At 50.1% G+C, this 14,683-nt stretch overlaps 1 protein-coding gene across 2 annotated transcripts in view; it reads left to right on the top strand.

Annotated features, from left to right (window-relative positions):
• Positions 1-9,583, top strand: part of TUBA1C (tubulin alpha 1c) — a 74,646-nt gene extending 65,063 nt beyond the window's left edge. The window contains exons 1-4 of one of the 2 annotated variants that reach the window (XM_072798043.1): positions 2,913-3,072; positions 5,833-6,055; positions 6,200-6,348; positions 8,498-9,583. In XM_072798043.1, coding sequence (XP_072654144.1) covers positions 3,070-3,072; positions 5,833-6,055; positions 6,200-6,348; positions 8,498-9,472 — 1,350 coding nt within the window. In that variant the 5' untranslated portion in view covers positions 2,913-3,069 and the 3' untranslated portion in view covers positions 9,473-9,583. Of the gene's footprint in view, positions 1-2,912; positions 3,073-5,832; positions 6,056-6,199; positions 6,349-8,497 lie in introns of those variants that run through there. The other variant, XM_072798044.1, reaches the window with a different exon arrangement.
• The last annotated feature ends 5,100 nt before the right edge of the window (positions 9,584-14,683 follow it).

Raw genomic sequence — 14,683 nt, 5'->3', positions numbered from 1 at the left:
CATGTGAGCCTCTGGCTTTATCTATCGAATGTAGCCAACTCTAACCACTTTTCACTAATTCCTCTGCTTCCACTCTGGTCAGCAGCACTCTAGTCATCTCTCAAAAAGGATTATGGCAATGAGTTATCATCTTAAGATAGCTTCCTGCTTCTACCTGTCCTTTCCTATAATCTGTTCTCAACACAACAACGAAAGAACCAAAGTGATCTTTTAAGAAAAGGCAATTAGGTCATGCCGGTTCTATGTTTTCAACCCTGTTAGCTCCCCATATCAGAGTAAAAGTCACAGGACTTGCAGCTGCTTACAAGAAGCCATAAGATCTGGCTCCTGTTTCCTCTCCAGCCTCATCCTCTACTATTCATCTTTTCCAGCCAAGCTGGCCTCCCAGCTCTTCCTTCCAGGAACACTAAAGGGTCACTCTTGCTTGGGAAGGTGGAGTTAGAGGATCCTATGTTCCAGCTGCTCATTGTTAGCCACTTGGCTAATCCCTCATGACCTTCAAGTCTTTTTTCAAATCTCAGGTATCCTTAAGGGCTAACCCCCACCGTCTTGTTTATATTGCAACCCCTCCCCTCACTCCACCCTCTCAGCGCTCTCATTCCACTTTGCTCAGTATTTTCCTATAGCCGTCTTATGCACTTTCACCTTCTAATGACTTTTACGATTTGCTTATTTACTGTGTTCATTGCTTCTTTCCTCCTATCCCTCCTAGAACATAAGCTCTATGAGGCAGAGATCTGTCCATTTTGTTCACATACATATACCCAGGAACCCTAAAACTGTGCTGAATGTATTTGTGGAACGAATAAAAAGTTGACATGCTTTACCAATTAAGACTAAAATATTTAGGGCAGGGGATCCCTGGGTGGCTCAGCGGTTTGGCGCCTGCCTTTGGCCCAGGGCCCGATCCTGGAGTCCCAGGATGAAGTCCAGCATCGAGCTTCCTGCATGGAGCCTGCTTCTCCCTCTGCCTGTGTCTCTGCCTCTTTTTTTCTCTCTCTCTCTCTGTGTCTCTCATGAATAAATAAGTAAAATCTTAAAAAAAAAAAAAGACTGAAATATTTAACAACAGACTATGATGCCAGTTATTCCAATTTGCAGAATATCCTGCCAAACAATAGGTGTTCAATCAACATTTGATGATAGAACTGTGGTACTATCGTTTGAAAAGGAGTCTCTGGGGATCCCTGTGTGGCGCAGCGGTTTAGCGCCTGCCTTTGGCCCAGGGCGCGATCCTGGAGACCCAGGATCAAATCCCACGTCAGGCTCCTGGTGTATGGAGCCTGCTTCTCCCTCTGCCTGTGTCTCTGCCTCTCTCTCTCTCTCTCACTGTTTGCCTATCATAAAAAAAAAAAAAAAAAAAAAAAAAAAAAAAAAAAAAGGAGTCTCTGTACATATTTCCACAGCATTCACTTTGTGTCTAGGAGGTGGAGTGTATCTTGAGTTCTACCTTTTCTGTACCCAAAGCCCATTTTTCTTTTCATTCTGCCTTTTTCTACTTTGGGAAAAAGTCCTTGTAACTTCTATTCTGTAGAGCACTTTTGCTCTCTGAATATTTCATAAACCCCATCACCCATAGACGGTGTAGAGAGCTAAGATAACACGGTGAAGTTGCAGAGAGGGAAACCTTTGCGGAGATGGTGAGCGCGGTATATTGAGCAGGAGGCAGTACAAGGTAATGAGGGCTTATTACTCCATTACTCCAGCGATTTGACCTTCGACTAGTTGAATTCCTCTGAGCCCTAGTTTACTCATCTGTAAAATGGGAATAACTCACAGGGTTTGTCGCAAGGACGAAATGTGATTGACAAGAGTGTGAAAAACCAACTACTCTGAATTGTAAGCAATAAAAAATGGAAGCTATTCTAATAAACTGAAAAAACTGCTTTTGCACCAAGGGGAAGGAGATTGTTGTTAGAGACAAAAGGTTCATTTAAAGAAGGTAGGAGGGCACCTGGGTGGCTCAGGGGTTGAGCGTCTGCCTTTGGCCCAGGAGGTGGTCCCACATGGGGCTCCCTGCGTGGAGCCTGCTGCTCCCTCGGCCTGTCTCTCTGCCTGTCTGTTATCTCTCATGAATAAATAAGATCTTAAAAAAATAAATAAAAGAAAGTAGGAAAACGAGTAAAGTGGAGAATATCGGCTTCAGGTCAGCTGGTGGTAATGAAGAGCTGGAAGGGGGAGCGAGGCCTGCTCTCTCCGGAATCCCTCAGCTGCGCGAGGAGCCGCGCCAGGGCCCGGCAAGGCGGGAGCGGCGGCCTCGCAGGCCCGGGGCGGCGGGGATGGCTGCAGGTCCCGCCGGCCGCCGCTCCGGGGTCGAGACCCCTCTCCCGGCCGTGGCCTCGCCCGCCTGACACCGCGCCCCGGAACCCACTGAGGGCAGGGCACAGGCTTCGCCTTCCTTTTCCTTCCAATCGCCGTCTCCGTCCTCTTCCCCGCCTCACCCGCCCGCCCCGGCCCCGGGACGTGCTCTCCCTTCCTAGGTCTGGCTCCTTCCGAAAGTTTGGTTTGAACTTTTGAACCCACCAATCAGCGCCGCGCGCCTCTCCTGTGTGCGCGGGCGGACGCCGCGGGGCTTGGGGGCGGGGCCGCGGGAGGGGCGGGGCCAGCGGGGCTTGGGGGCGGGGCCTGCCGGGGGGCCAGGGGCTTGGGGGCGGGGCCTGCCGGGGGGCCGGGGGCTTGGGGGCGGGGCGGGGGCCGGGGGCTTGCAGGTGGTGCTGCAGAGAGGCGGGGCCTGCGGAGGCCTCGGGGGGCTGGAGGCGGTGCCGCAGAGCCGGGCGGGGGCCTGCGGGGCGGGGCCTGCCGGAGGCCCCGGGGCTTGGGGGCGGCCCGCAGAGCGGGGCGGGGGCCTGCGGGGGCCTCGGGGCTGGGGCTGGAGGCGGCGCCGCGGAGCCGGGCGGGGTCCGGTGCCCGCCCCCTGGCCACGTGGCCGGGGAGGGTATATAGGGTCCCTCGGGGCCGTCCCGCCTCTGACCACTTCTCCCCCGGACTCCTTGGAAGTCTGTTAGTGGGAGAAACTTGTCGCCGTCCCCTCGCCGCCTCCGGCCCCAAGGAGCCCTTGAAGTCTCAGTCATGGTGAGTGGGGTCCCCGGGACGTGGCGGGGGTGAGAGCAGTCGGAAGGGGCGCTGGAGCCCGGGTGCACGTGGGGCCGCGTCCCGGACGCCGCCAAGTAAACTGGCTTCTGATGGCGGGGCCGGGAGAGCCGAGCTCACCGGCAAACTTCTCCAGGCCCGGAAACGCGGCTAGGACCCTGTTGGGGGCAGCGGAGGGCCCTCGCGATGCTGGTGCGAGGGCGTCGCCCCAAGGCCCGTCACAGCCCCGGGCGCACCAGGGTGAGCCCTCTCTATGGCCCCCAAGGACTTGCCGACACCTGCACTCCCTCCCCTCCGTTCCCCCGAGTGACCTCACCGTGCCAGCCCCTTACGCACCGGAGCCCTGGAGCCCTGGAGCCCTGGGTGCGCGCCGGCACCGAAGGTGCGTCCGCTCCCTGGCGCCCCCTGTCCAGCGCCCGGTGACTCCCTGCTGAGTCACCTGTGGCTGGTCCCCGGGGAGAGCTTCCAGTTGCATCAGTCCACCTGCAGGGTGTAGGCAGGCTGCTCCTTTTAAGGGAATTATATTGACCGTCACGTTGTCGAATTTTGCAATTCTAGTGTTAACGTGGGATGTTTATAGCTGAAGCTTTGCACTTGGGCCAGGTTTCTAAAAACTCCTTAGAACAGATATTTTCTTATAAAACCGCGAGTAAACAGGTACTAACAATGTGTTCTTAGAAGGTCTGTTAGAGGTCTATCTCAAGTAAACCAGGTTTTTAAGTTACTATATGTGTATCAAATGTTTCAAAAATATTTCTCCGTAAAGAGAAGGGGATACAGTGAACAGACCAGCCACCCTCTTCAGAGGCCACTACAGTTCTCAAAACTAAATCTGACTGTAACAAATTGGCTTAAGTGCTTTTCAGCAAGGGAGACCAAAAGATCGTGGTAAAAGTGTGATTCAGAAAGTAGTGGGCCTGTTTAGAGTAGGGCGGGAGGGCAACAGCAGGGGACCCATTTCGGCAAACACTGGCTAGGTTAATATATGAGAGACCTAGAGAGGCAAAGACCTAGGCAGAGGGAGACCTAGGCTCCCTGCAGGGAGCCGGATGCAGGACTCCCATCCCAGGACCCCGGTTCACCACCTGAGCCAAAAGCAGACTCAACCACTGAACCACCCAGGTGAACCTCTCTTTACAAGAGACAGTGGCTGCTTAACCAGGGAAAGCTAGACTAAGTGACTCTCACCTGTGTCTCACCTCGCCTCCTGAGTGGCCAGGGGAGAGTGGAGGGCAAGCAGTGGCCATGGTCTAAACGAGAAAGTAGTTACACACAATGAAAGAAAATTTTTTGGGCTCAAAAGTCAGTAGAAGAAACACTTCATTAGAATGAAAGGCTCTTCTCAAATACTTTATCTCCTTGGACCTGGAGCTGTCATGGGCATATCTCTCCTGGGCTGTAGAATTTACAAAGTCCACTTAAAGGTAAATATGATGCAATGGTAAATAGTCATAGGTTCATTAGAACAAACAACTCCCCTTTCTCCCACAGCCCTAGAGCTGGGCGAGCAGATGCAGGTAATGAGCCAGGTGATGTGGTCAGGAGACCATGGGTGTTTTATGAGGAGTGTAGGCGGGAAGGAGGGGATGAGAAGTCAAAGGTTGTGGGTGATTGGGATTTTTATTATCTCAGGTTATTAAACTAGGCCCTTTGAGATCTTTGAGTGGTGTTGAGTTTTCTCTAGTTTCCTGTTAGCAGCTTTAAAAAAACTTTGAAGCCCTCTTATTGGGAAAATGTGAAGGGAGATATTTGGTGTTAATATTTTGAAAGTCCTCTGTTGGTCTCCAAAGCTACTTACAATGAGATACAATAAACTCCCATTTTTCATTTTCCTCTTAAATCTGGGGGCATAGATTCTGTCTTCGTGGCCTTATTTTACTAGGCAGGAATGAGTTTGGTAACTTATAAATGATCTTGCTCATCAAGTAAAGGAAAACAAACATTTTCCCAATATCATTAAGTTCTTGACACCACAGAATTCTTCCCACAGTGCTAGAGATCTACGTATGTATGTTTGGGTAGGAAAACTAATTTCTTAAGCTATTACTCAGGTCTTCTGGCTTTTATTACCATCTGTCTCCAACCTTGCCTAATCAAGAGGTGTTGATAGTGAAGGAAGAATGTTCTTCCTTAAGGTTGAGTTCTTCCACGGGGCTAAAAAAGCTGCCTCTGACCACAGTTTTTAAAATACAGCTAACTGCTGCTTATCTGGCATTTTCTCCATGAGTCATATGGCTGTAGTTTGCTGGTTTAAGCTGGTTTTAGAGGGAGAGGGAGAAGCTCTTGTCTTTTAAAGAATAGGATTAAAGAGGGACCAGAATGAGCTCAACGGTTGCACAATCACACAGAATGAATCAGAGCTGGAAAGGGGGAATTTTGCATGACTTTAAGGAATCAGCAGGCATATTTCCCAGGAGCTGGGGGAAATGCATTGCTATAGAACTGGCTTAAGTCTTTCTAAAATGGGAGAAACCTGACCTTGAATATCTAATGTGACTACAAAGCAAGGGTCTGATCTCTGGTCTTGCCTAGTAGTTCATTAACATATCTTTGGTTTTGCAAAGCATTTTCTCTGAATTAGTCAGCAATGGCTGTTGCTTGTGAAATAAACCTTGGGCAGGAGTGACTTCCAGAAAGGTGATGATCTATCCTGAAGGTTAATTAGTCACTTAGGTATGAATCATTCCTGAATGTCCCATCTGATCTGTCATATTCTGACATTTTCCTTTCTTCTTGCCACAGCGTGAGTGCATCTCCATCCACGTTGGCCAGGCAGGTGTCCAGATCGGCAATGCCTGCTGGGAGCTCTATTGCCTGGAACACGGCATTCAGCCCGATGGCCAGATGCCAAGTGACAAGACCATTGGGGGAGGAGATGACTCCTTCAACACCTTCTTCAGTGAGACGGGCGCTGGCAAGCATGTGCCCAGGGCAGTGTTTGTAGACCTGGAGCCCACAGTCATTGGTGAGTTGGCCTCAGTAACCCAAGTGAGCTCCCGGGGCACTGGGGCAGGAGGTCTGTCTGAGGCTCCATTGACAGACAGCCTGGGGGTGAGCAGGGTCATGCAGGTTGTTAGTGATGGGTGGCCACCTTGTTTTCCTTTTCCAGATGAAGTTCGCACTGGCACCTACCGCCAGCTCTTCCACCCTGAGCAGCTCATCACAGGCAAGGAAGATGCTGCCAATAACTATGCCCGAGGGCACTACACCATTGGCAAGGAGATCATTGACCTTGTCTTGGACCGAATTCGGAAGCTGGTAAACATTGTTTTATTTAGAGTGGGATGAGAGTTTTCTCTTACAGCTTTAAGAGAGACCACACCAGAGGAGTCCTCCTTTCGCACACTAAAATGACCCTTTGAGTGCTTACGAGATTTTAAACCAGATGGTCCTGGGTTATGGGATAAGTATTTGGGGCAGAGTTAAGTGCTCCCTTGCCTATTTCTATGTCTTATAAGGCAGACTTGGCAATTGCTCAAGGAAGTTGGGGCAATTTACCTAAAGTCAAGGTGAGAACCAGAGAGCCTTTTAACAGTTGTATTGATATTTAAGACTATTAAACATCTTTGTTCATAATAATTAACTTCCCTGCTTCAAGTTCAGATGCCCCTGTTAGGTCCTCTTAGTCACATTGAATAGGTGGCAGACTGACATGTAACTAATCGATCAGACTCCAAAAAAACGGATTACGTTACATTTGGTGCCTTACATTAATACAGAAAGTTCAGAGCACAAGAAGCTAGTATAATGCTGACTAGAAATGGCACATGCTGGAAACTTCCAACCACAATGAAAGTGGAATCAAGAGAGCTCCCCTATTAGAGGCTAGTGTCAATCATTGAAACTTGGAAAGTATTGAAATATAATCACAGAAAACAGTCGACTTGCTTTTCCACTAGAGCTCAGGGCCATGTGGACTGGCACCGTGTCAGAAAAATCTTGGGCCACAGTATTCACATCAGTAAAGTTGATAAGTGTTTTGTTTGGATCATTTTAATTAAGTCTGGCAATCAGATGGCTCTTTGCTCCTCAGGCATGTGGGCAGCTTGTAAGTAATTAACCAAAAATTAAGAATAAAGGCTTGGGTAGAGTAGCTTGTCAGGAAAGTCACATTCTAAGCCTAGCCACAACTGGTCTAGTCTGAAAAGAATGGCCTTGCATCATTCACAACTTGAGACTTTTCCAGATGTTTATCATAGTTGTCCTAGCAAAATTGGGGTAATGGTTCCTATGTGTACAAATCAAGCTTCAGCTACGAGCACTGACTTGGAAATCAGGACCTGCCTTTAGGGACAAATAAACTGAGTAAAACCCATGAAGGGTTCTGGAGTAAAGCTGATTACCAAAACAATTGTATTTGTCCTTGGTGTTGTTACTGTGTCCATAGGACGCTTAGTGGATTTAATTGGTAGACTGGAGTCTGCCCTGTACATTGATCCCATTCAGAGTGTGGACCCACAGGAGAAGTAACTGAGCGATTGGTAGAGAATTCCACAAATCTCAGCACTTTCGAGAAGTGACGATTGTCAGCAGAAAAGTCAAGATTATCCTTTCTTAGAACAGCAGTTCGCTTATCAGAATGGCTCAGTTAAGTGGTGGAAAGCCCCAGGGACACTAGGTCTCGCAGGACTGCACGTTACCTTTTGCAGAATCAGTCAATAGGCTTTCTGCTGACTCCCATCGTTCTCGACAACCTGAGGTAGGTTACTATTCTAATTAATAAATGCGAAAACTGAGATTGAGAACTAAACTTGGTCAAAGTCACACAGCAAGGAACTGGTGGAGCCGGATCCAGACCCAGCCAGCCTCCAACACCAGGGCATTGGAACTCGGCTGTTCTCCTATTCCAGCTCAAAAAGTAGCCGCCAGAGTTTTATAAGACCTTTATTGTGTGGGGCTGGTGGTCTCGGGCCTGCCCTTGGTGGCTCTCCAACTGTGAGAAGTTACCCTTGTTCTGCAGTCACAGCAAGGGCACCAGAGGTTGCCTTTCTAGTTAACTAAAACTTTGGCCTTGCATCCATCCCAGACCTCACGATTCCTTTGTCTGCAGAAATGAAAATAGTTCATTTTCAAATAGCTGATATAGCAGATTTTCACCCCTAGGAATTGTGAAGTTTCTCTGAATTTTAGCACTTAGAAGCTCACTACTATCGCTTTCTTGGCAAATATTGTTCAGTCTTGTTTGGAAGATTAAAAAAGATCTCCATCGGGCACCTGGCTGGTTCGGTCAGAACATGTGACGCTTGATCCTCAAAGTCCTGAGTTTGAGCCTTACATTGGGTGTTGAGATTACTTAGATAAATAAAAAACCTAAAATTAAAAAAAAAAATCTCTACCAATATAATTACGGGTTCAGAGAGGTCCTTGCAGCTTTCACCAAGGCTAAAATTAACTTTTCTTTTTGCAGGCTGACCAGTGCACGGGTCTTCAGGGCTTCTTGGTTTTCCACAGCTTTGGCGGGGGAACCGGTTCTGGGTTCACCTCCCTGCTGATGGAACGTCTCTCTGTCGATTATGGCAAGAAGTCCAAGCTAGAGTTCTCCATCTACCCTGCCCCCCAGGTGTCCACAGCTGTCGTAGAGCCCTACAACTCCATCCTCACCACCCACACCACCCTGGAGCACTCTGATTGTGCCTTCATGGTAGACAATGAGGCCATCTATGACATCTGTCGTAGAAACCTCGATATTGAGCGCCCAACTTACACTAACCTTAACCGCCTTATTAGCCAGATTGTGTCCTCCATCACGGCTTCCCTCAGATTTGATGGAGCCCTGAATGTGGATCTGACGGAGTTCCAGACCAACCTGGTGCCCTATCCCCGCATCCACTTCCCTCTGGCCACATATGCCCCTGTCATCTCTGCTGAGAAAGCCTACCATGAACAGCTTACCGTAGCAGAGATCACCAATGCATGCTTTGAGCCAGCCAACCAGATGGTGAAATGTGACCCTCGCCATGGTAAATACATGGCTTGCTGCCTGTTGTACCGTGGTGATGTGGTTCCCAAAGATGTCAATGCTGCCATTGCCACCATCAAGACCAAGCGCAGCATCCAGTTTGTGGACTGGTGCCCCACTGGCTTCAAAGTGGGCATTAACTACCAGCCTCCCACTGTGGTACCCGGTGGAGACCTGGCCAAAGTACAGCGAGCTGTGTGCATGCTGAGCAACACCACAGCCATTGCTGAGGCCTGGGCTCGCCTGGACCACAAGTTTGACCTGATGTATGCCAAGCGTGCCTTTGTTCACTGGTATGTGGGTGAGGGCATGGAGGAAGGAGAGTTTTCTGAGGCCCGTGAGGACATGGCTGCCCTGGAGAAGGATTATGAGGAGGTTGGAGCGGATAGTGCTGAGGGAGAGGATGAGGGTGAAGAGTATTAACCTGTCCGCTACAATTTTACACTCCGTTGTCTTGGGACTGTCTTATTTCTGTTGTGGAAGCTGTCTGTTGTGGTCCTAACTTGTCAATAAAAGTGATGTTTCTATTTTAAATGTCAGGCTGGCTTCTGTATCACAGTAAATACTAGTCCCGCTTATTTAAGGCCAACTGGGGATGGAGGAGGCTGGCAGGGGATCACCCAATCATTTGATCAACACTTCAAGTGGCTTCTTTGTGCCATGCACTGTGCTAAGTGGTTTGGCTGTTTCACTTAATTCCTGGATTGATGAGTGGTGATAAAATCCTATCATAAGTGAGGCAGCAAGCTGAGATTGGGCTCCTGCTTCTCAGACTTAAGTGTGGACATGAATCACATGTAGATAGTAAGATGTAGATCCAAATCTGTAGGTCTGAAGTGGAGCTTAGATCCTGCATTTTTTAGCAAACTTCCAGCTCGTGCTCTTGGTCTGCTGGGACTACATGTGAAGTAGCAAGAGGTTAGGTAACGCAGCTAGTAGATGGTGGAGCCAAGATTCAAGGAACCAGCCAGACTAGCAAAACTTGCCGTCGGGATTTAATAATGTTAGTCACGTGGGAAGGGGTTGGAATTGTGCTGATCTATTCCATACTTAGACAAAACCTACAATGGCAAATAAGACTGTACTTTAAGACATTACTGCTTGGAGAAAGTGGAGCTGGCTGAGACGCAAAATTACAGTAGTCACAAGTTATGGTATTGGTACCTGACCCAGTTTAGGTCATGGGGAATATCTGTAGTAGGAAAAAGGAACATTGAATGATGTATGTGTAGGAAAGATTGGAGAGGGAAGATCCCCTAATTTAGACCCTCTTCCAAGTACATGTTAGAAGAAGTGTGGTTGTTGAGAGCAGGAGGGAGTGGAGGGTGGGGGAAGAGGCATGCATCAGTGGCTGCACAGCGTGGTGATGGGTACTCAGGTACCAGTTGTGTGGCCCATAAGGATGAATAAAGCAAAGGGAAAGGGCTGAGCCTCAGGCAGAAGGGAGGAACCAATTTCGGTGCCTGGGTACCAGCCTGAGAGGGAATGCCAAACAGGCGGCAGGAGATGGGGACCGACCGGTACAGAGTTGCAGATGTGTTCACCTTTGCTCCATGACTGACCGTATTCCACTGAGGCTCAGTTCCCTTCTTTCTTTTCCCACTGGTATTTTCACCCCTGACTCTGAGGAAATCATCTAAAAAAACATGCATGTTCCATCTGGAAGCACAGCATTGCTTCCTGCCCAAGATATTTCAATTTCGTGCTCCCAGAGGGTCTTCAGCTTTAGCTTTCATCATTAGAGCAGCCAAGGTTTTAAAAGCCCTTCAGGGCAAGGCCCAGCCCTGACCCGTCCTTGAGCACCAAGGCAGCAATTGCTACTTATCAGATGGGCCAGATTCCTCCTGCCAGACTGTGGGGGGGGGGGGGGGTCTGGGATGAAAATGAACCTTGGAAAGGCCAGGCAGCCCAGCCACGGAGAGGCACCTGGAGATTTTCCCAATTTGAGAGATCTGCCAATCACCACAGTTGGAGCCCTGGAGGAAACTGGATGCTCATATGCGAGAAGAAGCAGATACATCATCCAGCTTCAGCTGAGCGTGACCCCTCATGGTACCTGAGAGGTCCATTCTCTAAACCAGCATGTTCCAAGCACAGTGCCCGAGAATGGGGTTTAGGGGTTGCCAAGTATAATCCCTCAGTCTTCAAAACAGCCTGGTGAAACCTGAAAGACAGCCTGAAGCCCCTGGGGCCAATCACCCCTGGCCAGGAATGACCCCTCCAATGACCTCTGTAAACCTTTACAGATAAATTATTTTCTACATGTGCCAAGACGTGAAAAATGTTGGAAACCTTTAAGCAGCTACAATAGTGTGGAGGTGAAAGAAGGTGAGAGAAGAATTTAGTTGAGAAAAAATATTCCAGTGGATCAGAGCCTGGGGAATTGGAAGAGCAAAGGGCTAGGGGCTGGGGAGGGATCTGTCCTTGCATGATTTTTTTTCCCCCTCTCCTGTGTTGGTGAGAGAGTGAATAGAAGTTAGCCTGCAGCAAGAACAAATATACCCCAAGGTCTAGGTCACTGCTTTGTGGCTGACAATCATCTGATCTGCCCTTGAGCACAAATGGAAAGTCTGGACGGATCGGCTGCCATGGCTGATGCTGCTGAGGCTTGATGGGGATAAATGGAGAAAGGCTAGGAGTATGCAGGCTTCAAGATTGGCTGGGGCCCCAGATTCTGGCTATGTGGACAGAGGGCTTCGGCTGCCCTCATCTGACCTGAACAGAGGAGCAATCTGCTCCTGCTCCAGCCAGGCCGCTGGCCACTGAGGCCCCAGTAGTGGGCTTAGGCCTGGCTGCTTTGTGCTAGTGTGATGAGACAATGACCAGCAGGGACATGTGTGGGCTGTCTACTTCTTGTTCCGTGTTTGGGAAGCAGCTGCAAAGGCCTCTGCTCCAGTGGGAATCTGTCAAACGGCCCAGTGTTGGTCCAGAGGCAGCCAGGTGGGTTCGAGCTCAGAGAGACCCTGTCTTAGACCTCCGCCTTCTGGAAGATGTGTGGCGACTCCGAGTGGGGCTGTGAGAGACAGGGGAGGTCCTGCCGGGGTAGGAGTGTTTCATGACCTTCACAGCACCCTTCCAGGTGGTGATGTTATCCTCGTCTCCACAGCTCAGGCAGTTGAAACTCAGCTTAAGTATCTAGCCAGGATCCCTGGGTGGCGCAGCGGTTTGGCGCCTGCCTTTGGCCTAGGGTGCGATCCTGGAGACCCGGGATCGAGTCCCACATCGGGCTCCCGGTGCATGGAGCCTGCTTCTCCCTCTGCCTGTGTCTCTGCGCCTCTCTCTCTCTCTCTCTCTCTCTCTCATTCTGTGACTATCATAAATAAATAAAAATTAAAAAAAAAAAGTATCTAGCCTAAGGCTACAGAACAAGTGGCCAACCTAAAATTTGACCCCCTGACTCCAAAGCCTTCTCTGCTGAGTAGTCTCCCAGGGGGAACCAGGGCCACATCTTGGGTCATGTGAGGCCTGAGGCCCACCAGAGGCCAGCCCTCGCTCGGAGCATTGGACAGAGCCACGGCTCTCAATTGTCAGATCACCTTCTAGGAGCCCTGTTCCCCGGGCCCAGTGGCAGCGTGACTATCCGCAATGCCAAGGCCAGCCCGTTCCCACTCTCCAGGCTACAGCTTCTCTGGCGAAGGGGCTTTTTTTGGTCGAGGCCTCTCTCTGAACTCAGTGAATCCATCCTCAGATCGTGGACATACAGTGTCCTTTCAGCCTAGCTGCTACCCCCTGGCGAGACTCCTGCTGACAAGACACCAGCCGCCGTGCAGAGGGGACAGCTCCCACCCAGAGCGCCGGGGCCCGGTGGCCAGCTCTTGGCAGCCAAGGCCACAAGGTGAGGCTGGCAGAGACGACCCGGGCTGATGGCTCCTGGAGCCCAGAGCCACGGCAGCCGTCGGGGACACAGGGCACACGAGGTGAAGGAAATCTAGACCCAGTGCGTTGGGGTGGAGAAGCCTCCCCTCTCCCCGCCATGGAGGAAGTCCTCTTTGCCACATCTCACTAGCCTGCCACTGTCCCATTCATTCAAGAGCCTGGTGTCTGAGTTTGTCAGTCCTGAGCAGGTTCTGGGGAAACGGTTTCCCCTCCTCTACCGCTCCCCTGAGTCTGCAGCCGGAGAGAACGCAGCAGCGGCGCGGCCCTTGGGAGAGGCAGGTCCCCTGGAGCCAGAACGCAGGGAATGCTTTGAAACACCTGTCTCACCACCAGAAGGTTTCTTTTACATTCTCTTTTTAAAATGAGAACAGACTATAAAGCTGTCCTCACGACACGAGAGTTTTGTCTATATTCGCACATTAGTTTAATTCCCCGAGGGTGAGTAGGTGGGTGTAAATTCAGTGTCATTGCTGTCACCCTTCACCCCCCTGCCCACACTCTGCTCTTCTCAAACATCTCGTTTGGCTCACAGGAGATGTCTAGCCTGACAGTAAACTAATACTAAAATGCCCTTGGCAAAGGTAATCACATCCAATTATACTGTTATAACAGTCATTTCCGTTTTTAAGTATTTTCAATGAACCTAATTGGTACAAGTCACTGTGCTGGGTACTGGAGGGATTATATTTAGCTTTCTTGTCTCACCCCACCTGCACTGTGGAGACAGATCACATAGACACAACCCTAATTCAAGGTAGTACATGTCCCATGTCTGAAGAGATTATCACATGTGGCAGCCACCAGTGCACAGCCACCCCAAAGCCATCCCAGCTGGTGGTTTTACCTGCCAACACAGCCTGGTTGTGTGCAGGTGTTGGGCACCCGTGGGCATCAGGGGACCTGGGCCACTCCACCACCGGGGTGAATCTTAGGCCAAGCTGATGAAGGTGATGCCAGTTCTCTTGCCAGGGACTGGGTCAGGAGCCAGCACGTGATGGAGTTACGGAAATGAGAGGTGAGGTAATGTCTGCTGGGTGTGGGGTTGGGGGGAAGATGTTCTTAGGAAAATTTCCTTGCTCTTGAAAAGGAATGCACGGAAAAGATTTTCTGTCTTGGCGGTACTTGGATGTTGTTGTGTGAGCACATGATGCCTGATGGTGCTGCAGTCATCTTATGACCACAAGGGGACGGACAAGAGGACAAAAGCTAACACTGAGTGTGACAGAGCAGAAAGGGGAAAGGAACCTGGATCCTTGATGGGAAGTAGCTAGCCGTGAAGCTCCTCTGCCTCTTGTTTTTTCTTTATATGAGATTTAAAATCCCCTTACTGTTTGGGACATTTTGAGTTGGGTCTTCTGTTGCTTCCTGACAAAAGCATGCTCACGAATATAACAGGGCACCTCATGCAGGACTCCTGGCTGGCTCGGGGCGGGGGCGGGGGGGCATGGGACTCGATCTCGGGGTTATGAGTTTGAGCCCCACCCATGTTTTTGAGTATGGAGCCTACTTAAAATAAAAATTTTAAAGCCTTACACAATAGTTCATAGAAACTTTTGGTGGGATGTCTGGGGGGTTCAGCGGTTGGGCGCCTGCCTTCGGCTCAGGTGGTGATCCCGGGATCTGGGATTGAGTCCCACGTCTGACTCCCTGCGTGGAACCTGCTTCTCCCTCTGCCTGTGTCTCTGCCTCCCTCTGTGTGTGTGTGTGTGTGTCTCTCATGAATAAATAAATAAATCTTTAAAAAAAAAGAAACTTATG

The sequence above is a fragment of the Canis lupus genome, chromosome 25 (genome assembly GCF_048164855.1).
Source record: "Canis lupus baileyi chromosome 25, mCanLup2.hap1, whole genome shotgun sequence".
Taxonomy (NCBI): Eukaryota; Metazoa; Chordata; class Mammalia; order Carnivora; family Canidae; genus Canis; species Canis lupus.
The sequence above is the reverse complement of the archived record's forward strand: the minus strand, read 5'-3'. Positions and strand labels throughout refer to the sequence as shown.